The sequence below is a fragment of the Corapipo altera genome, unplaced genomic scaffold, assembly GCF_003945725.1.
Source record: "Corapipo altera isolate COAL_440 unplaced genomic scaffold, ASM394572v1 53, whole genome shotgun sequence".
NCBI lineage: Eukaryota > Metazoa > Chordata > Aves > Passeriformes > Pipridae > Corapipo > Corapipo altera.
In genome coordinates, this window is record NW_020884900.1 from 110,251 (window position 1) to 133,435 (window position 23,185).

Here is a 23,185-nt window from a genome sequence, read left to right on the forward strand (position 1 = left end):
TCCCTAATACGGTGGGAAACTCTTCTTGAGTGTAGTTCCGCCCTCTGCAGACCCCACCAGCCCATAGTGGGGTGTGCTGAGCCCTGAGGAGGTGCCCCTGTTGCCCTGCAAGCACTGAGGGTGTTGTCAACACAGACTACTTCACTCCAACGCTTGCACATGTGTGTGGGCGCACTGACACCCAAGTAACCCCAACAAACTCACTGGGATGTGCCCAGCCCGGTCAAGGGAGGATACTGTGACCCCCTCAGTGCCACTCACAGGCCAGGTTCATCTGGGTATAAAAAGCTCCTGGGGTCATTTTCCTAGCCACACTCTGTGGTGTGGGTAGGGCAGCTCAACGGGCACCCCCAGCACAGCAGAACAGGCAGCGTTATTTTACATTAATCCACAGATTAGGAAGGGCTAAGAAAAGCAAGGAAGCAAGCAGCATTGAAAACCAAGTTACTTTGGTAATCTCTGCATCTCCTGTAAAAGCTGGCATCCACTGCCTTCAGGTGATCACCATCTGACAGCATTTTCAACATGAAAAGAAGAAAACACCTCAGCTTGGCAAAGACAGAAGTGGATGGGGAAAAAGGTTTGCGAGATGGTCCCATCTTCTCCCATAGCTTCACATGTGGCATAATTACTTACTGTTTCTCACAATACAAGAATTAACACGATCAATGGAAATGAACATGCAGCAGGTTAAACCAGAAGAAGGTTTATTTTGCCTGCTCATACACAGGGCATACTGTACAGCCCCCAGGGCCACCCATGGCCTCAGCTTCTCGACCCCCAGGGATGGGGGAGGCTTCTCTGCTGCACACCTGCCCCAGAACCACGAACTTAACCCACTTAACTTAATGGGGGATTAGTGGGTGCCTGTCCCACTGCTAAACTGTGTTGAGCAAGGGCAGTACCCAATCCTGACCCACACCCACCCAAATGATTTTCCCACCTGCGGAGACCAGGAGTGTAACAGCATTCGCTGTGCTAATGCAAAGGCCCCCAGGTTTATGGAGGTTTTTTGGACCTGTCAAGGAATACAGTAAAAATTAAGTTTATTTGGTGGTTGTTCAGTGTCATCAGCAAAATTACTAGTTAGCATCAGACTCCAATATCTTACCCATGGTTGAGCTGGGAACAAGTGGGGGCAATTTTTGGGTCCCAGCTCCCAGGCCTGCAGTATTGGTGGAAAAAATCCTGCTCTGAGATGCAAACACAGCAAATTTGGTAGTGGAGCTACTGGCTAAGCATGGATGTTAAGCCCTAAAAAGCTATTCCTACAGTCAACCTGATCACAGCCACACTTTAATGTAAGCACATTGCAAAAATAGAGGGGCACTGACTGAAGATCTTGTCTCTTCCTCTTTTAGGAAATTGCAAACTTCCATTTCTTTAATCTAATCATTTGCAGGAGGAGATACTTTCTCTAGTAAAGCCAATATAAGAGAGATGAAAGGTCAGATGGGATAATATGTAATCCATTCCGATAAGGGCTGTTTACAGAATTATTAATCAAACACAAAAGGGAACAGATAGTAACATTTTTTATTAAATATTACAGTGGATCAAAAAGTACAAAATATCTTTTGCTTGCTATGTGATTGGGAAACTATTGGCACATAATACAGTATCAAAAGCATTAATAAGTACAATTTGGAAAACATACAAAAATTGAGTGTTTATAGTTGGCTCAGCTTTATTTCTGGTAGTGTTTAAACTAACGCAAAGGTTACTCAATAACCTTTTAAATGGGAAACTATATAATATTACTGGGCCATTTTTGTATATACAAATCATCACCTTACAGAGCATATAGGCTACATAACTTGAATCACAAAAAGTATACAATATTTACAACAAAAGAAAGTTAAAAAAGTATAAACAGCTAGTAGATTATGCTGCCATTATTAGAACATATTTAAAACTGCGGGGCTGGGGGGAGATGGGAGAAGGAGGAGGAAGAGAATGAGTGAAATATCAACCACGTGTACAGCAAACACTGCTGGCAGCACCCATGGCAGCGCTGCTAATGCCGCCTGCCTCACACCAGCACAGGCAGTCCCACTGCTCACCAAAATCACCAAATACCAGGTGCGACCTCACTGACCACTGCAAAGTGAGAGAGCAGGCAAGGAGGGTGAGGGACCCCAGAGGTGTCTCTGGAGGTGGCAGCCCCATGTCCCTCCAAACAGGGCAAGCCTGCTGGCAGAGGCAGCACAGCACTTGCCTCCTGCTCCAGTAGCCGCCAAGCCAATTCTCTGCAGCTGGGACAAATGACTCCCCAGGCACGGACCCACCCGGTAAGCTTCTCACACCAGGCCAGCTCACAGCCGCGACAGACCTGCCACAAACTGCCAGCCTGCTCCCACTCAGCCTGGCCAGGGGTACGTATTGCACCAGGAATCGGGCCCTACTTCCCACACGCTTCATGAAGCTCGGCTCAGAGCATGACCAGAAGCTACACACAAGCTGTTTGCTGCTGGGCCTTTTCCTTTGGATCTCACAACCTTCAGCATCCCTAATGCATCCTGGACATAGTGCGTTTGAATTGCAACATTTCTTGGAACTGGCTACTAGTAAATAGATTTATGACTCTATTGCCAATTAGATTCCGCAGTTTCCTTTACAAACCTACCAATAACAATGGTCTGATTGCACAAAGAAAGGCTTGTGCAATTTCATTCAATAATAAGGCCCCTTGAACTCAAACAATGCAAACAAAGCCCCATTTTTCATCAAGGAAAAGAAAAAGACTTTTCAGCCAATAGAGAATTCAATAGTCTGTTGAAAGATTTCCAAGATTTCTGTTAAGAGTTCTTAAACAAATAATGCACTGCTTCTGTTGGGGGTTTATGCTACCAATTCTTTTCCTTTGCCCTGACGTTTTGCCCAGCGTATTATAAGCTTCCCCAGCCAACAGTGGCCAGTCTCCTCGTGGGGCAAGCGAGGAGCCTTCCTCCCCTCTCCCTGTCCCCCAGCCCTGTGTTGCCTCAGCACGGCTCCAAAAAGGCTACCAGCAAACTCTGACGGGACATAACCAAAAGGGACACTGGACACTTCGCATAAGCAAATGCACAACTCCAGGACACACAACTTAACCAAAACAAGGAGAAGCATTTGCTTTGCCAAACACACGACAAACTTCTGTTTGCATTTGCTGTAGATTTTTATATTCTCTCCCCTTTCCCCCCGCCCTCCTCCCCCCCATCCCCAAACCCCTGATTCTTACGTGATTCAGATCTAGTGCAACTTTACTAGAGATGTCCTCCACACTGTGGCCTCTGCCTGGATGAGCCTGCAGTTCTGTTTCCTGTATGACTTGTGGAGCAGCAGGATGCTCTGCACTGGCACATCCATGTTCTAAGTTCTACTAGTCTGTTTATCAATCAATTAAATACAGTTTTACCACAGGAATATAAAGTATTTAATTGAAGAAGCTGGATTTTTAACAGTAGATGAGTATATTATTCTGGTTTCCACCTTTGGATATTATGTATGATACATTATATATTGTATTTGGCTTCATATCACGGGAAAATTTAACGACATGCCTAGCATGCAAAGTGTTTCTTAGTAGTTCCCATTTTTCTTTTCGTATTGATTATGCTGTCTTTGAACAGTAACTGAGATGCTTTGAATCACAACCAATTTTCACACTGTATAAAGCTTCCAAGTCACACTTCACTTTACTGATGTCTGTGCTCAGCTGCGTGGTGGTGACGTCCCGCAAAGTGAATATACATCCATAGGAAGCTCTTTCATCAGGAAAACCCAGCTCCTCCATGCCCAGGCTTTCCCCCTGTGAAAGGATGCCCAGAGAGAGGCCGAGATCCTTGTGAGAGTGTGGAAGGACCACCTCGACCACTGCATGGAACCCCCTACCCATCCTACCAAGCCCAGCCTGCTCTTGAGGCACAGGACCCAACCCGTAAGCCTCTGATTCAAATCCGCACTGGCTCCTCTCACAATTTCTGAAATTCTTGACATTCTCGCAAACCACAAATCTGTTTTCTGCACTCCTTTGTCATCCAGAAGCTTGTGCCAGGGAGGTTTTGTTTTCTAGACCGTTTCTCTGGTAGGCAGGAAGGTTTCACAGCCTAGGTAAGGTTAAGTACAATGCTCGACAAATTCACGGACCACGATACAGGAAAGCAAAGCTTGGTGGGAGGTGAGGAGCGACATGGGAGCTCGCAACAACGGGAGGAGGGCGAGAGGTGCTCAGCACCTCGCAGGGGTGGGCTGTGGGGAAAGGAACCTTTTTCGCATCCTTGTGCCATAACATCACCTACAGTATGTTTATAACCATTAAGATTAATCTGAGTCAGTTGCTTCAGTTTGTAAACAGTAAATGTTACCACAAAAACGAAACAAAAACGCTGCTCAAAAGTATAAAGAAACTGGAAAAATTACAAACACATTATAAAAAAAAAATTAGGACAGCCACAGCCTTTAAAAAAGTTGCAGATAAAATGATACTGTTTAATTTAAAAAAAAACACCTCAAAAAACCAAACATAAAGAGCACAGAATATACTGGACAAACGAAACTATATAAATTATTGTGACCAAATGTGACACCGGTAGTTTACGAAGTGGATATGTACAGTCAAATTAAACAAGTGTTTACCCTTCTGTTCTAATAGTGTTAAAATGAAAAAATCTATTGCCGTTTTACTATACATTGCATTGATTGAATCTTTTAAAGTCAGGAAAAGTTACCCCAAAAAGCACATCCACTGATTGTACAGATTCTCGGCCCGCTTCTCCTTTCCAGGTTCATCTCAAGTCCTTGACTCATTGGCAACAATGCACAGCTTCTGGTCCTTGGCTCAGTGAAAGGCAAATGCAGCCCTCACCAGGGTATCAGTGAGCTCAGGACTGGGCCTGCGTTTCCACAGCTCCCTTTGAACATCTGCTCTTACCATGTTCAAGTCCTTTCAGAAAACATATATGCAAAATTCAATGATTTTTTTCTTTCTTTTTTTTTCCTGTTTTTCTTTTTTTTTTTTTTCTGTTTGGTTTTCTTTTTTGTGGGGGCAGGGATAAGGGGTGGGGGGGTTGATGTGGGAGCCAGAATTAAAGAATTAGTCCTGTCTCCATCAAAACTCTGAAGCGCTCCTCTCGGTGGGATATGACTACATCCTGGTTGACAAAAATACAGATCGCTAAATCTGTGAGACATCGTCGTCACAGGGGGAGGAATGTCTCTAACTGAACTCTTCTCCTCAGACCTCTTCTTGTGAGTGAGGGGGTTTACAGTTTTGTGCTGGGATGTACAGATGATAGCTGGGAAGGTGGGAACGCAGCTTGAGGGTTTATAGCAGCTAAAGGATAAATGCTGTTATGCAAAAGGTCACTGTAGGAACTTCCTACAGGTGTTGCCGCAGCTAAGTGTCTGTACAGTTGCTGGGAGTTTGCTGGGGATGTGAGGAATTGTCTCTGCACCATGAAGGAGTGAAGAGCCAAAGGCTGCATTAGTGGGGAGAGCACGGTCTGGTTTTTCAAGTACTGCAGGGGATGAGAATATCCGGGTGGGAGGCGATTGTTGAGCCCTGTGCACAGGCTTCCCGGATACAAGCCTGGGAAGATGGGGGCTGAGAGGGGAAATTTGTGGCTTTCCAGCATGTTGCCAGAATGGAGGCCATGCACTGGCTTGCTGCCTTCCCCCTCTGGTTCGGGAACCTTGTCTTTCACTGGGGTCTCCTTTGATAAGTGCAGAGGAGAGACAGCTCGGATTTTTTTTTCAGAAATGACTTTGTCCAAATCTTCCAGGCTCCGTTTCAAAGGCCGGGCAGCCCCCATGTTTTGTGGGCTCGTTCTGCGGCTGATGATAGGATGTACCATCCCCTCCATCTTCCTCAAGTTCTCCAGCCTCTGGGCCTGCTGCTTCCCAGACCTATGGAGCAACTCGCTGTGTTTTTTTGGGACTGTCATGGCCATGGGGGACACGCGGCAAGCTTTGGGGTTACAGTCTAGGCTCACTGTCTGGCTGCTCGCAGCCTGGAACCCGGAGATACCTTTGCACTCTTGCTGGGCCATGGATGAATGAGGGAGGCTGGAGCCCAGAGCCTTTGCAGTCTGTTTGTGTATGCTCTTTGGAAGACTTAAATCTGTTGGCTGATCATCTGAAGAGGCCTCCACCGTTGCCTTTTCTTCTTGCTGATGCAAAGATGGGCGATAATTTAAATTTAGTTTTTCTTGGTGTTTGTGTTGAGCAAAAGTAGAAATATTTTCAGACTCTCTGAACATGTCCCGGGGGAGGTACTTTGATGTCTGTTCATTATTAAGGTGGTGTTCTGTGTGCCTATAAAGGCTGTGCAGATGAGGTGATGAATAAAAATCTGCCAAGAAAGTGGGCACATGGGAGTGCTGCAGTGCCCTTTTCTCACTCATTTTATCTTTGCAGTCCTGGATATCTGACTTCAGTACGTATGACTCGGCAAGAGAACTGAGGTGATGTTTTGAAAAATCACAGCGCTGAGGATCTGGTTTACTTAGCATGTCATGTTTAAAAACATCATTAATTGATTTCCTTTCCTCCTTGGTTTTAAAACTCTGTACATGTTGTATGACTGAAGGCCTATTAATTGCTACAGGTTCAGAATTAGGGGTACGGGGACCTTGTGATATGCCTGAAGACAGTTCATCTCTGCTGTTTAGTTTCTTTTTGCTGATCAAAGGTGGAGGAGAACCGTAAGGATAGCTACACGACAGCGCTGCCCCGGTGACCTGTGACAGCAGCTTCTTCTTTGCCAGGGGTGACATGATGCCTGGATTACCCTTGGAGTACAGCAGTGGTGTGTAACCGAAAGTGGAGTCATCATTCATGGACCCAGGCAGTTCCTTTTCCTTGAACATGTCGAAGTTCTGCACCACCAGTACTTTGGGCGTTTGCTTTAGTGCATTGTGGATATCCTCATTTCCCAGCTGGTCCACTTTCACTGTGCAGTTTGCGATGTAATCGGCCATCTCTGGCAATTTCTCATCTTCCATGTCACTCTGAGTGGGCAGGTGGACTGGGAAAGCTGTGAAGGGCATTTCTGGAGGTTCTCTTTCCAAGCTGTCAGTAAAAGCTTTGTGTAGTCTTTGTTCAGGCTTTGTGTCTTCCGGGGCATCTGCTGGGGGGTGCAATCGCTTTGTGACAGTGGCATCCAGCATGGTGTCTTCTTCTGGGGGCACAGATATACTTGAGAAAGAGGAGGAGTGCTGAGCCTCCTCCTTGACTTTCTCACTGTTGGTGCTGTTTTCTGCCAAGTCTGTCTTTTCCAGAGGCAGTGTTCGAGCTGTTTCTGGTAAAAGAGGTGGAGGGCCTTGCACGGGTTGTTTTGTCTCTCCCACTGCAGGGTGTTCGGGGAAGTTTTTCTGGTCTGTTGATTCTTGATCCTTCTCTTGTTCTGATGAAACCTAATAAAATGATTCAACAGACAGTAATAAGAATGCAGTGTATTTCAGCAGACTGTAAGATTATACACAGTACACTGTTGGCTATTTCTAGAGAAGGATGTGCCAATCACCTTTCTGGAACATACACGTATCGGACCAAACAAAGAGAAGAACCTCCTGGAAATATTAAGAAATACACCATCCTTGCCAGGGTTACAATAAAGCATTTCAAAACAGCAGATATTTGTAACCTGACGAGAGGCACTGGTGGCTTGACCAGATAGCTAAATGCTGAGGTTATACACTTTTAAAATTAATTAGGTAGATGCAGGAGAGTAGATTTCATAACACAAATGATAAGGCTATAGAAATTTCTCCTGGTAGCCAACTTCATCTAAGAATATGACACAATTCCCATGTTTTTTCTTACTTAATGTCTCTCTAACATAGCTATCTTAAAAATTCAGTGATCACAGAGGAGATCATTCACACCCACTTCTGCATTAAAGTGTGAAAATGATAGAAATGGCATACTAGGAATCCCTATTGTAGGCAGCAAATCACTGCCACAGCTTAACTAGGACACACATTTTTTTATTAACGGATTAAAATGAAGTTGTCAACATTCAGTAAGTGTGTGTGCCTGCTATTACAAACATGGCTTTTATGTGTTATCGTCAATGGGACCGCAGCTCGTTCTGCTCCCCCATTAATACAGCTTGTGTGCACAATTCACACTATTCATCCCATTATGTAGCTGGCTGAACTGTGACCTGCAGAGGTTACCAGAGCGTCCCATCTGCGATCCAGCTGACTGACAGCCCTTTTCAAAACTGCTGTCACTCTTCTCTGACATGTCGTGGTGGAAGACAGTCATAAAACAGCAGCATTGTGCAAGCCCTTTATTATTATTGTTTTCTTTCTTCCTTCATTGTAAAGATAAGACGCATTGAGAAAGTTATCATCTAAAGGCTGCTTTATGGTCTGTCACAGGAGTGGGGAATTGGAGATGGTCCTAACGAATCCAACCCTCTCAGAGATTTATTTCTTCACAGCTGCTTTTAAATATTCCTGTCTGTTTGGTTGGCCTATTAGTTACAGTCTGTTACTCATCCTAAATTCTTGTTCTTAAACTCATAGCTGCCTTTTGCAGCCAAATACCATCATTAGGTCCTTTACAAAGTACCATCGCTAGTCTGTTGAGCTTATAAAATTACAGGAAAATACCAGACAGATGAGCAAAGCAAGGAGGAGGAAAAAAAAAAAGAGAACCATATTTAATAACTGTACATTCTGCTCTTTGTTTCTGTTAAGCAACACCTTGATTGAACTTTCAGCTATTGTGAGGAAATGTGCAGTTTAAGGCTAATAGCATTTTGTCTGGTGTCTTGTTACACTGACAATGTCATTGTGATGGCAGGAAAACAGTGAAGAGCACAAAGGCAAATGCAACCCTAATAATTTAAAGTTATATTTTCTCCCAATGCACTTCTCATGTTGAGAGTTGAACATGCAATCGAGAGGACTGCACACTTGTAACTGGATTACCCTTTTCCAGCTCACAGCTAAGACCAGCTTCCAGGCCACATGCAGAAATGGTTTCAGTAGTGGCTTGGTTGGGGATGTGCCTACGTATCTTCATGGTGGCTACAGAGGGTCCCTCCGAGCAACACACCATCACTGCTGCGCCTGAATGAGGGCTCAGGAACAGGGCTCCACTGCCAGGGGATGGTGGAGGTGAGAGAGACATACAACCTTCTGCAGGGCTCCAGCAGACTTGGATTTCGCTCCACCCAAAGGAGCTGAATGTCTCCTTTCTGCTAGCCCTGTGAAGTGCCACATCCTGGGCACAGAGGCCTCCCTATGGCAGAGCACAGATGAGCTCTGCAGCCCTACACCCACCCCAAGTCGAAGCATCTGCCCTGCAGACCCCTTCACTGTGTGGGTTGTGTGTGACCACCAACCTGTACAGTGACTGACATGGAGGCTGAGGTCCTTAAAGGTTCACCCTGATTAAATACAAACAGAACATGTCTTCCACCCCAGTCAGGGAGGAGACATTAATTCTGCCATAAAAGGTACCATTTTACAATAGGAAACCGCCATAATTGTACATTTTTATTGTCTCGTCTAGGTTCCCTACATTTCTGATAAGCGCAGCTTAGGAACTCTTCCTGCAAACCACACAAAAATAACTGCAGTTTAAGCAGCAGGAAGTTTGAGATAGGGAACAACAAAAGCAAGGAAATTCAAAGTTAAGGCTGTTGCTCTGTTGCTGACTTGTTATGCTGGGCTTAGCAGTGGCGGTAGAGATAATGCGTAATGCATCTTGCTGATCCAAGACCTCTCAATAAATAACCAGGCATGAAGGAATGACGGGGGAGGGAGTGCAAGCCTTCACTTCACTTCTCTCCTCCTTGCTTTGGGCAATTTGTGTTGCAACCTTCCAGTGACTGAAGCAGCTTTGTGCGCAGTCTCCTCTCGATGCATTTTTGGGGATTTTACCCCAACAGGACACCCTGTTTTAAAATTACAATGCAAGAGAAAACAAAAAGTCTCTCTGTGGAGTGCTCTCACATTAGATGTTAAAGGTACTGTTGATCAAGGCCATCTAAAACAGAAATTCTGCTTTGGATGGGAGATGCAACTGCCCTTGTAAGCACAACTTAAAGACATAGTGGGACATGAAACCCAAAATTTCCTGTTCTCAAAACTGGGTACACGAAGTCTCAGAGGCATCCATGTTTGCCGGTCCTGCATTGTTTTTTTAAAGCAACGAAGAGGAGGATTGTTGGTAGCTGACTCAATACCAACTTCCACAGAGGTTTAGAAACAGGACTTCTGTACCTGCCAGAAGGCAATGAAGCCAAAGGAGCAGCCATAGTCTGCTGGGTGCGTCATGGGTTTCGACATTCTTTAAATACTTACTTTCACTGCAACGCCTTGAAGGCTGCTGTCATCTGGCAGACTGAGACAAGAAAAGCAACATGTTTTGCAGGGGTTGTGTGTGAGGAGCTTCACCACCTCCTTCACACGGGGTGCAGGTAGGGCGCAGGAGAGAGTGGGCAGGATGTGCAAAGGAAAGTGCTTAAGTAACACCGGAGCAAAAACCCCATTGATTTTATATCACTTAACAACACTTGAAGTTTACCCTTATTTGCAGACAAGTATGAATTCTACCATCTATCCTACCCTGTGCTGTGAACGTACAATCTCTTCCATGAGGACTGTCCTGTGCCTGCAAGTAACACGGCTTTATGTGGAAATTGGGGCCTGACCATGTGAAGCAGGTGACAGAACAGGAACCCAATATGTCTGAATACGAACCTCGGCTGAAAACCATGAGGGAAGTCGGTCTCAGTTAGGGCTTGGAAGGTGGTTCCCTCAAAATGTGACCTTTCAAGTCCAAGAAGAATTTTAGTATAACATAATAAAAATCCTTGGGAGTGATACGTTTTTTGACAGCCGTGCACACAACTGTGAGCACAGAAGGGCTGATCCAGAGGTTACCATTATAAAAATCAGCTGTGTCCAACAGCTACCGCAGTATTATCAACAGTATTAGAGGTTCCTGCACCCTGTACTTAGATTAGGAAATAACTGTGGTAGTTGTGTGGTTTCCCTCTGGCAGCTGCTGATCTTTTAGTGGTGGCCACTGTATAACACAATGAGCAGAAATGGTACTTGTTAGATCCAGCTCTTGGTCTTCTGCCATCACTGCTGTGCAATATGGAGCCCACTGGCTGCCATTCGTAGTCCAGCAAAATCCCAGCACAGACAGTACCACAAGAACTGAATTTCCACTGCTGAGTAAACTAACAGGCCAACTGGTTGGAATTATGTATTTTATCATTGGATTTCATGTGATTAAAGCTGTGCATTTTTAATTGAAAAACTGAAAAGCAGGGAAGCAACCGACCTCAGATGCATCTTGGGGTTTCTGTGCATTATCTTTTTCCTTCTTGCTCTTTTGGTTTTCATTTTTGATGCGTTTTGTTCCAGACACTTTTGTTTTCACTTCACCCTCCTGGGAACTGTTATCCTGTTTTCGAGGTTTCACTGGAGGCAGTGGCTTATCTTCCTCTCCTTTAATAAATCTTTCATATGGCAGGATTAATCTAGGGGATTAAGGAACAAATAATTGATCAGGTTTTGCCATTCTAGTAAAGAAAAAAAATGTATCTACTATGAGCAGTTTACTTAATAAATCCATTTTCTTCCATGCCATAAAAGCAACAGTTTAAACTCTACATCTGTAAATCCAAGTATAAGAAATCAATTTATTTGGCAAGATTATCATGTGGCATAAATTCAGTGGAGTTGGAGTTGGTGTGGATCAGTTGTCAGTAACGCCGCAGTGGTTTGTGCGGGTACACCAATGTGTACCAGATGAGAATATGAGCCACTATGTTTCAGATTGATTTAAAAAAAATAAAAAATATTCACCATTTATTTTTGTTTTCCCTCCTTGCCCCTAACAGCACGCAGCAAACCCCACACCTACAAAGCCACAGCCAACTTGATAACGGCTACACAATTTCCAGGCTGGTGGTTCCCTTGAGTGCAAGGGTGAGTGCCAGGAATGTGGCAGAAGATGGGAGAGTTGGGCTGCAGGAACCCTACAGGGGTGGGCACAGCACCAGCCATGCTGCCACCCGTGCAAGACCCCTATGTAGTGACAGCCACCACGCTCCCTGCCTTCTCCAGGGAGTCTTATTTTAAGGAAGAAAGGGAGAGGAAAAGAGTTAAAAGCAAAGGAATTTTTCACTGTGGAACTGTCTGCCACAAAGTGCACAAAATCACTCTAAAAAACCAAGGAAGAAACACAAACAAAAAATATCCTCCCCCTGAAAGCATCAAAACCACCGAGTTTTAATCTATCTGTTTTCCCTTTGCAATTTTTGATCTGAAAGGAAAAATAACTGACATAATTAAAAGGGATGGATTGCATTACAATCTCAGTTTCAACTTCTGTGATTAAAGTTTTTATAAAGCATTTTGGTATGATTAATGACTCACTGTGGGATTAATACAAGACTCAGACTTTAAAAATATGAACTTTAATACAGCAAACATAATTTGTTAAAAAAAAAAAAAAAAGACAAGTTGACTTTATGAAGAAAATGTACTTTGCTTATAAACAACATAAATCTGCTCAAATACCGGGAATCCTTAATTATCTTTAATCTAAGACTCCAAGGCAGAAACCTCTTTGGTTCAGATATTCGTTTGTTATCCTAGAATCAGTTTCTAAGCATGCAATTTTGATTTACATACTTAGATGTTCAAACACAGTTTGGGCTTAAGAGAGTAGAAATTAGATTGCTCGTGATCATAATATTTTACATTTTAATAAAATACAACATAAATTATGTTAAAATATAAACCTAATTTATGCTGTATTAGAAACAAAATTCATTAACTGAGCATGCTCTGACATGGTATGTGCAAAGAGGCGTGAATAATACTTTCTAGCCCTGAATTTGGCAGGGCTCCAGTAATGAAGCTAAGCAGAGCCCACGGGGAATATTCATCTTCAGATCCCATTACAAACTGAGTTTAAACATGTTACAGCTGCTAAAACTGGAAACTGCTCCCTCTATGCAAACTTAGCAAAATAATACGTAGTTGCCAAATACCTGCTTCCCACTGTAATATTACAGTTAATGTTTATATAATAAAAAGCATAACCAAGTAGAAGAAGAAAAAAATAATCTTGTTCATACTTGAGGCTGCTACATTTCATTCGCAAAGTGCAAATATTGGTGAAAACACCAAATTCCTCCCTGCGCTGCACAAAGCACTTCGGACTTCACTCGAGGCAAGGTTGGGTTTCACATAGGGCAGCGTCCAGGCTGCTTTGCCATGTGTTAAATATTTAAAATCGCTTTTAATAAAAACACGTTTTATTACAATAATTATTAGCACTGTGAGGGGAGTGTTTGACTTTGTTTTGTTTCCATGGGAACATGTCGCCCATTAAAACTCTACATATTCCATCCAGGAAGGTTTAAGACGCTGTCCGATGCCCCATGGGACACAGAGATGCTCCCAACCCATGGAGTGGGGCCTTTCCCTGAAAGGTGCCAAGTGATTAACCCCGTGGCTCCGGCCAGGACGGGAGCAAGGCCTGGGTCGACACGATTAATCACCGCTCGCGTGCTCTCCATTGAGCCTTGTAGGGTAACACGGGACATAAACTCCTCCTCCTCCTGCTTCTGCACCTCACCAGAACTCATTAGCTTGGGCGCTAATTAGTTACCGTGGCTTAAATTTCCTTTTCTGATCTTAAGGGTTCATGTGGGAGTACAAGGTTTTCATTTTAGTTATTTTTCACTGAGCTCAGCAGTTGGCAGGCCGACAGCAGTAAAAATACATTTCACATTGCCGGTCAGCGGCCTGGAGCCAGTGGCAGGAAATCTGGAATTAAATGTTTCATGTATCGGGGAGGTGGCATGACTAAGGTAAAACTGAATCAAAACACAAGGATGGCTTGTTCTAGGATTTTCCCCTCCTTGCCTGAAAGGAGGGCCGGCGGGCTGCCGGTCCCTGTGGTGGAGGTGGCTTTTGGGAGCGGCTGGCGAGGAGCCGGGCAGGAACAAGGGCTGCGAGACCGCGGGGAGCAGCACCGAGCCCAGCAACGCCAGCAATTGCCGCTTCATGTAGAGATTTCCGTTGGTTGCAATTTTCACTGAATGTTTTTTCAGTTATCCTGTCATGGTACAACACAATCACCCACAGGATATGATCTTATCATTTGATTATTAGAAGTTTTTATAGCGCAGGAGTAATAAAGCTAATACAGCTCTTGGAACATGTAAGCAGCCAGCTCACATGCCATGAAAGCAGCCGGTTTAGCCAATTTAAGGTCAATATTGCCCAACACCGGAAGAATGCGATCTGCTGTTAGCCAAATAGTTTAGCAGAATGTGACATGTCTGAAACCAGCGCGAGATTTTTTTTTTTTTTTTTGGTCAAATATTTGCAGTGCAGGTAAGATTTAATCAATCTTTGCGCAAGGAAGAGGTAAAGACAATGTCCAAAAAACCTGGATCGAGATACTTGGAATGGATTGTACGTTGGAAACAACAACCGTGTTTTCCATTGCTTTGAACTGTGGCTGTATTTCACGACAGGGGAGGAAGTATCAAAGTATTTTTAAAAAAGGAAAAGAGGGGGAATATTTCGTGGTCCAAAGAATATTTGCTTGTAAAGCCTAAGAGAAGACCAAAAAAAAGGGTCTTTATCATGATCAAGATTCCTATATTAAGATTAATAAAATGTATTATTTATAAGTCAATTAACATAAATAGAATATGTAAGCACTAGTGTATTAAAAAAATCTTTCCACAGGCAGCAGATTTTTAGCAGCATGAGATTTTTTTCTTTCCTGGAATAATACAAGAATAACATTTTCCAGCCAAGAGCAGAAACAGTAGGGGAGTCTTTGCTATCACAGGGCTTCTTATTAAATTCAGTCACTGTGAAAAGCCAGTCTTTTTCTTTTTTTTTTTTTTTAAATAAACACAACTTAAAATCAATACAAGTTAGATTAACAAATCAGTACTATACTAATCCTGATTTGTTACAATCGGCAATATTAAGTTTAATCACGTATAAACTGCTACTCAAAAAAAGATTTTCTTTTAGTAAGTCCTGAATTAAATAATGGTGCAGTGTACTGAGTTTTTAGATCTGCATCATCTGATATTATGAAAAATTCAACGTACTTCTCTGCAGCAGATGTCAGAGGTCAGCAAATCTATTACAGTAATGTAAGTAATCTGGCTTTCTGCCAACGTTTTTTTAAAAAACACTGAAGCAGATAATTTTATATTTACAAATTCTAAAATCCTCCAGGGACTGAATCTCTTCCTCAACAAAAAGCAGAAACTTCACATTAGAGAAATGTATTTCACAGTATATCAAACATGTCTTCATCATTAGCATTTCATAAAAGGAAAAAAAAAAGCCCTTAATCTTTATTAGTCAACATTTTTTTTTCTGAGCTACAGAACTAACAATACAAGATCTCATCTGAGCCAATAACCACTACATGTATTGATTATGCAGAATGAATGACTTTTTTGGCCCGACTTTGCTTCACAGGACACATGAGAGCACATCTATTTATAGGCATGATAAAAAAAGTAGTTACAATAATGCAAAGGATCTGACCAGCCCAGAAAGAGGAAGGAAATTAAATGTTAAGGCTGCCAGTTTCCTCTTTAATTCTCCCTACTGTGTATGGATATGACAGGGCTCTGGGGCCAGGGAGGAACCATATGCCCAGGACACACAGGGTGAAGGAGGGAAGGAGGCAGCTCAGCACAACCCCTACAATATTTTTTTATATCTCTGTTTCAGTATTTATTTTTGTTTTGTCTTTGGCAGAATAAAATATTCCAGCACGTCTCCCATCGACATCATTGCGCTTTCTCAAGGGCTTCAAGTCCAACACAAAATAGCATGCAATGGAGCCTCTCAGCCACAAGAATAATCTTGGAAGGACTTAAAATACTGAAGCCCATTCCTTGGGAGATGTTGCCCCATTCGCATGCTTGGCCAGGTTAAGGAGGCTAATTGCAACTGGAATGGAAAAAGATTTAAATTTGCTCCACCAAATGAATCCAGCAACCAGTTAACCCATGGAACTCACTGCCAATGGATATCTTGGGGCCAAGGGATTAGTGAGATTATGCAAGGATTAGATGCTAATGTAAATCATGAGAACATTAAGCTGTTAGAGCTTCAAAATGCTGAAAAGGGACAGGCAATAGGACTCTTTACAGGTAGGAATTTGGGAAAGGCTTTCCTCCTGAGCACCTTAGGCCACAGTGGCTCCAACTCCCTCCTCTGGAGTTGGGGGACAAGACAGCTGGTTTGCCTGGTTCCAGAGGGCAACCATCTGGTTCAAGAGGTCCCCACAGCAGCCAGGCAGAGCTGCACACAGTCCCTGCAGCCAGAGGGTCCAAGCACAGGGCTGGGAGGAGGGTCACTGAGCCAGAGCAGCTTGGGGCAGCTCTGGCAACAGCCCCTGTGGGGCAAAGGGGCCCCCATCAGTAACCCTGGTGAGAGAAACCGGAGTCTTGTCCCCTAGAAACTCAGGGGCAAAACTGAGTGGCAAAAATTCAGCTGTTTTAAGGGACCAGCAGGAACACCTGAGCTCTGATCCCAAGAGAAGTCTTGTCTTTTTTACTGTGATGCTTTTCAAAAGGATAAATCTCGGAGCACTGGTGTCAGTGTAGGCAAGAGAAACAAGGCACCTTCAACAGCAATCAGTTGGTGGGGATAGCCAGGAGCAGGAGGCAGCTCTCCTGGACACCACTGACACATTCCCAGCAAAGAAGGGAAACTTTAAGGTCTCAGTCTGTTTTCCAAAATGGAAATATAAAATACATTGAGGAAATGAAGCAGAGTTTTCCCTGGACTGCATTGTACAATGGAGGGGTTACGGAAGCAAGCCTCACGTGCTTTTGTGTAGAACACAATAGCAATGGCTTGATTTGCATTTGTCTGAAGTACAAAACTGGCACGTATTTTATCAGCAAAGACAAAATATGTTTGAGTTCAATTTTCTTTCCAAAGAACTTTCCTTCCTTAAAGAAATGGCTCTTTCATCCTTTCATCAACAACTTTCCTCACAGCCCACTGGGAGTGCTGGTGGGTAATGAGAATGGCTCACTGCTGAAAGGTGGGAACTGCGCTGCTGTAAGAGAATTCAAAGACAGTTTGTTTTAAGTAAACTGGAAATTAGTGACATTACAAACACAGCTGTTGATTTAGCTGCACAGCCAGGCTAGGGGAGCTCAGGCACTTCCGATCCTAGGGCTCAGCAGGGAGAGATGAACAACCCCAGTCTTTTGCCTTTGGTGCAGATTTACTGCATGTGAAAGATTCTAAGGAAAGGTGGTGGGCACAGAGCGGCTTCCCCAGGTCACTCTACCAAAACTGCTACAAGCCTCTGTTTGTCCAGTCACCATTTCTACATCTAAAGACATGCATTTTGTTTAGTAGGTTCATAGAGTCCCTGCAATGCTTGGTCCCTATGCTCAGGACAAGCTTACAGATGCCATTTTGCACTGCTTGTGGGGTGCAGGTCTCCTGGAGAGACCCCAAAATCCTGTTGACTCTCCCTTGGGAGCTCTGAGTCATATCTCCATTGCTCAAAGCCAAACAAACCAGGGCATCCCATGCCATTTTAGCAAAATCCTGAAGTACAAGGTGGAGATTCCCAGCAGCCCTGGGAAACCTGAGGGGAAAGATCTTACTCTTCATCACTGGTGCTGCTCCTGCAAAGGAGAATGGCACGCTTCCCACTGTGCAGCACCCTCCTGGGGCAACTCAGCTCCCAGCAAGGAAAAGGGGCCTGTCCACATGTGTCAAGCCTGTCCCTACTCCTGGATGTCAAGAAGCGAGGTTACCAGGTGTGACCAACTCCAAGCACTCAGCTTGGTGACGGGGTGTGTTGGGACCCCAAAAGCAGTGGGTGGCACATGGTATGCCACTATTCTGCAAGGACAAACTCCTGGGTGGAAGGTAGATGTAGCTGGGAAAACAACTCCCTGCCAGGAGAGAGATCATCTGTTTCCAGGCACTAAAAGGCAGCACCCTACTGTCCAGAACATTGCACCCAAGGACTCCCGCTGACTCCAGTGCTGGCCAGTAAGTCTCTGAGGCTGAAACCTCAGAAATTTTGAAAAATATGTGTGTTCTCAGATGTTTTGAATGGACAGCTAAGGATCTATTTTAATGGTAAACAATTACGTTCCTCTGTCATCTGATACTTTCTAAATTTTGGAGAGGGAGGAAGTTTTCTGAATTTTCAATAGTTCCTTTGTTAAAGCATCTGTTACTCACATAATTGAAAAGATGTTTGTTCAGTGGTATGCTTGAGAGTAGTTATTTAATCTTAATGATAAAGCCCTGAGGGCAGAAAATCATAAGCAGAAACCTCTTGTTATTTATCAAAAAGAAAAAAACCTCCAAACTAAAAACCCAGGAAAAAAAAGAGAGAACTGAGACACCTCATCTATCTTCAGGCTTAAATTCGTGCTTGATGGAAAACTATTGAGACAATTTGCAACTTGTGAAGTTTTCTGGGAGTCTGGGACGAGTTGAAGTGTGAGGGGGGCAGGGAAGTGGGGTGAAGACAAAAATAAAACAACCAGAAAAAACTATTGCTTGGTAAGTCTTTTTTGGGTCAAACAAAGAGCTAGTTGTAGTTTACAGCATGACATAACATTTGATTAATTTTTGCCTAAGGATGTTTTCACACTTAACAGTGTAAATCAAAACCTTCTATTAATTACAACATGTATTAAAAGATAACCATAAGCAATTTCATGTAGATGCCGTACTAGCCTCCTGCTTTTTTTTCTCTCTAAAAATTGGCTGCTATTTCTTACAAAACTCCACTGAAATTCTTACACGTTACCAAAGTTATCTAAATGCTTTAACAAAACCAAAAAGCATTTGCATGGAACACAGGGCTCTCTTGCATATTGAATTACTGCACAATATCCTTAGGGTAGACAGACTTTATGGCTGTTAAAGGGAAACCATGTAAAGGACTTATTTTGACCTACCTTGTGTTTCTGATAATATGTAATATTTATGTGAGCAATTTAGAAAGAAAAATGGCAGACTGGGCTCTGAATTGCACAAGACACTATATCTCCTGGGGTTTAGTCCCCTGGTAAGGGACAGATGTGCAGGGTGCTCTGCAAGTACCCAGGGGCCACACTCACAGCCAGAATAAAACCCTGCACAAGTCAGTGTCCAAAGCACGGGTACAGCCACCCTGCCCCACTGTGAAGAACCACAACCCATCTCACCTATCTGCTCCTCCTCAAGTTCCCAGTGGTTGTGGCTTCGCAGAAGGCTCTCCCACACAGCTGCCTGAATTTGGCGAGAGCACAAGGCCTAATAAATTCCTCTCCAGCTGGGTTTGACCAGGACACAGTGGCTTTACAAGTGCGACTCATGAGGGCCAGGATATGAGACACTGCTGAAGAGCAGGACACGGCCTGTGGGAGTCTCTAGGTCCATCCCTGCTGGAGATCCTGAGGGAGCCCAGCTTCCTGCAGCACCCAAAGAGGTCAGGAGGCTACTGGCCCAGTTGCCTGCCACGACACCTTCCAACACAGGCATGTCTGTCTACCAAAGAGGCTGAGGAGAGTCACTGTATGCCATTGCACACCACAATTCCCCAGTCCATGCATGTTTGTGCAAAGCTCGTGCACAGGGCTTGCTCTGGGGGAAACCAAGATGAATCACAGCCAGACTTGGAGACAGAAAAGAGCCCCAACAGGCAATTGCTAGGATTTTTGTTTTGTTCAATTCGTTTTATTGGGTACTTTATATACCTTGCAAAATAGCAGGTTGGGTTTTTTGGTTTGTTTTTTTTTTTTTTTTGGGGGGGGGGGGGGGGTGGTGTAATATTTATGAAAAATACCTAACAACAACGTCATCAGCACTGCAGAAACACAGCCATTTGCTCATGCCAGCAAATTAAAGCTGCTGATCATGTGTTTTGTGTAAAAGCAAAAAGAAACCTCAAATCCTGCATGTGAAAACCACATCTGCTTTATTAGGGGAAGATGGCACGGAGAAGAGTGCTTCACAGAAAAGTAGCTGTTTCTGAGGGTTTCTTGATAAGAGAGAGATATGTAGGGTACTGACAAGGGCTGTAAGAGTTTCACAGGAACGGTGCAGGCTGAATCAGCTCATACCAACCACACACACCTCTGGCTTTCTGTGACCGTGCAAGGTAAGTGCATCAAAGGAGCACAAAGGAAGAAAGTAACGACCAAAACAACAATAACAACAAAACCAACACATAAGGTCTGTACGGTCCAAGTCGTGCACAGAGCACAGCCCCACGATGGGAAAACATTAATGCTTTTTATATTGGTAATCATCTGTAACATGAGCAATTAAGTGCAGTACTAATGGACTATAGCCAAGAGCCTGGTACTAATATTAAAAACTGACAGAGATGAATAGGTTTGGAAGGAAAACTAGGCTGACAAAGACATTTTTATGAAGTGCTTGGGCCTATTTGGAATAACCCAATCAGAGGCAGGTCCAGACCAGCCATGCCTACAGTGACAATAATGCATTCACTGGCATTATGCGATGCCTGCTATGCTTTAAATAAAAACACCCATTGCTTCTACTCAGAAACCTGCATTTTCATTATTATACTCATTAATAAAACAAAAGTTGTCTAACTAATATACAAATAACACTTACTGAAACACTGGCAGCCTTGCCTTGTTTTAAAATGAAACCAGTTACTGGAAACACAAACCATATTATATGATAAATGAATCGGCTGAAAATGCACACAAAAACCTTTCTTTCCCTTTAACCAGGGAAACAAAGCAAACACTGCCCCAACTGAAGCACTCTGCCTGCTTACACCACACCAGCAGCTACTACCACAAGTTCTGCTCCAAACAGGGGGATGCAGAGCAATACATTCCCCACAGCCTTTAAATCTGGCTTTGTTTCAGCTTTTAGCATCCTTGCTACCATGAGTCTGCAGCAACATGGTGGCTTTGTAGAGGTTATAAACACCTTCAGACAAAACTAGTATCTCTTCATGGGATTTGCTAGACAGAGAGACAATTCTGCCCCTCCAATTGTCGTGGTTTGTGTTTGGTTTTTTGTTTGGTTGGTTGGTTGTTGTTGCCGTTTGGTTTTTCTCTCTCTTTTTGCCCTTTGAAGTCGTGTGTAGAATTCCACCTTTCAAAGGGAAACCTGGAGAGGCCAGGAAGGTGGGATGCAGTGCTTGAATTGGGACATACATGCCATTCCACTCCTCAGCATCCTAAGGATGTCACTGAAAGTGGCTGCCACCTAAACAGCCTTGGTATGCTAAAGCCAGTGCAAACAGGAGTTCCTCTGCCACTTTGGAAAAGAGCTGGCTAACACAACATGGACAGCCTTGAGATGTGGTTGTAGAGATGAATGGCAAGGCTAAGTCAAACAGCACCAGGGTCAGTGAAGTCAGGGAACTGCCTATTCTGCCTCCAGTAAGTAAGGAAAGGCCAGTGGGATTCAAAAAGGAAAAATCGTGAGGTTTATTCAGCATTTACTCTCCAGTTTAATTCAATTTCCAGTTTAGCTTTACAGCTCACAATCAAGTTTGAAAATGTATGCGTGTCCTGAATCATGAGCTTATGCTCCTGCACTGCAGTTCTAGTTTTAGATTAAACGTCATCTGAGCACTTTGGCTATAAATGACCATTACAGGTGCTGTAGTTAGAATTACCAGCTGAAACAAACCATGACAATTTCATTTACTTTTCTACAAGTCTGAGGCTTAATACAGCTTTCCTGTGGTGGAAAAAAAGCATCTAACAGTAGAAATTTAGAGACTGAGGGTTTTGTATACGTGTTTTCGTTTTTCAGACCAAATTTGGTAAAGCACATTTTAGGTAAGCTCAAGGTTAACCTAAAAATCCTGCAAGACTTTTTCTCCAAATGTCATCTTCTGACAGCCTCCCAGAGTCCCAGAAAATAGGTGCTGCCTCATATCAGACATAATCTAGAACTACATGATAGGCTGCCATCCAAGAACTCAGATTTGAGCTCTCTGGTTTACCAAGACCAATCTAACCATAAACTAAAAGACTCTTTCCTCAGACTGGCTGGAGGCAAGCGGAACTGCTTTTGGATAGCCTGGAAAGGGTTTTCAATCTTGAAGGCATTGTGAGTCTGCTCAGGTTTTCTAGTGACCACAGTGGGGTTTGTGGCACTTTGCAGCACACCTCGAGTAACTGCTGAGTCAGTCACAAAGACGAGTCTCTATGCATGGAAGGGGAGTGCAATTCAGGGCGTTTGCACGTAAAAAAATAAAACACTAGCATGAAACACTGTCAGGAAAGCAGAAGAGAGAGACAGGGGTTCATGAAGTATTTGGAATGGCTCATTTATTTTTCCACAACTACAAGACACGTGTGCTCTCGGTGACTCCAGGATTTCAACACAGAGCTCAGCAACGCTCGCACCCTCTGCAACCTAAACCGGCAGAGACCTAATGCTTATGTGTGCCTGGGTCTCCTCTGTCAAATAACATCCTCCAAAGCACATCTGGCGAGGGAAGAGCCAGACTGCCAGTTGGAAACTCATCAGCTGGCTTGGGTGCAAGAGGAAGCCCTGAGACTCTCGGGGCTGTAATGATGGAGGGGAAGAGCTGAATACCCACAATCTGATGAGTCAATAAAACAATCTATAACATTTGTCTGCAGCGCAAGGGCAGGAAAAAGCCCCTCCTGACACGCGCAGCAACTCACTCAGCTTGCTCTGCTGCTTGGCTCAATCTCCAGAAAGCTTCTAACTTTTATAGTGGTATTACATGCAACTCCTTTGGGTCCTTCTGTTGGAGGTGTCTCCTGTAAATGGGCATGATCAATTCCCCCTCCCTCCATGAGGATGGCAGTACGTCCCTTGGAGAGGCCAACATGGAAGGTACTAAAATAAGGAGCAAAACTGCCCACTGAGCACAGCTCAGTCATGCTGCTTTCTGCACAGGCAAGTACAGTCTCTTCCTGACCCCAGCAAAGTAACTTGTTTATGCCCAGGAACAAGAGACTGGACTTTCCTTATCTGAGCCTGAAATTGCTGAGCTTTTATTCGCATTTGCTTGTCTAAGGAAAAAAATCAAAAACAGAAGAAAGAAAAAGAAAGAATAAAGATAAAAGAAAAAGGAGAAAGAAAGAGAAAAAGAAAGAAAGGAAGAAAGAAAGGAAGAAAGAAAGAAAGAAAGGGAAAGAAAGAAAGAAAGAAAAAAGAAAGAAAGA

At 43.7% G+C, this 23,185-nt stretch overlaps 1 protein-coding gene and 1 long non-coding RNA gene across 4 annotated transcripts in view; one reads left to right on the forward strand and one right to left on the reverse strand.

Annotated features, from left to right (window-relative positions):
* Positions 1–1,519: 1,519 nt before the first annotated feature.
* Positions 1,520–23,185, reverse strand: part of ARID5B (AT-rich interaction domain 5B) — a 117,507-nt gene continuing 95,841 nt past the window's right edge. For all 3 annotated transcript variants that reach the window (XM_027649473.1, XM_027649472.1, XM_027649474.1), the window contains 2 exons: positions 11,293–11,491; positions 1,520–7,394 (listed from right to left, as the gene is read on the reverse strand). In XM_027649473.1, the coding sequence (XP_027505274.1) occupies positions 5,244–7,394; positions 11,293–11,491 (2,350 nt within the window). In that variant the 3' untranslated portion in view covers positions 1,520–5,243. The remainder of the gene's footprint in view (positions 7,395–11,292; positions 11,492–23,185) is intronic.
* LOC113950109 overlaps positions 13,533–23,185 on the forward strand; it is a 16,942-nt gene continuing 7,289 nt past the window's right edge. Inside the window, exon 1 of the long non-coding RNA XR_003528671.1 lies at positions 13,533–13,837. This is a non-coding gene — a long non-coding RNA (uncharacterized LOC113950109). The remainder of the gene's footprint in view (positions 13,838–23,185) is intronic.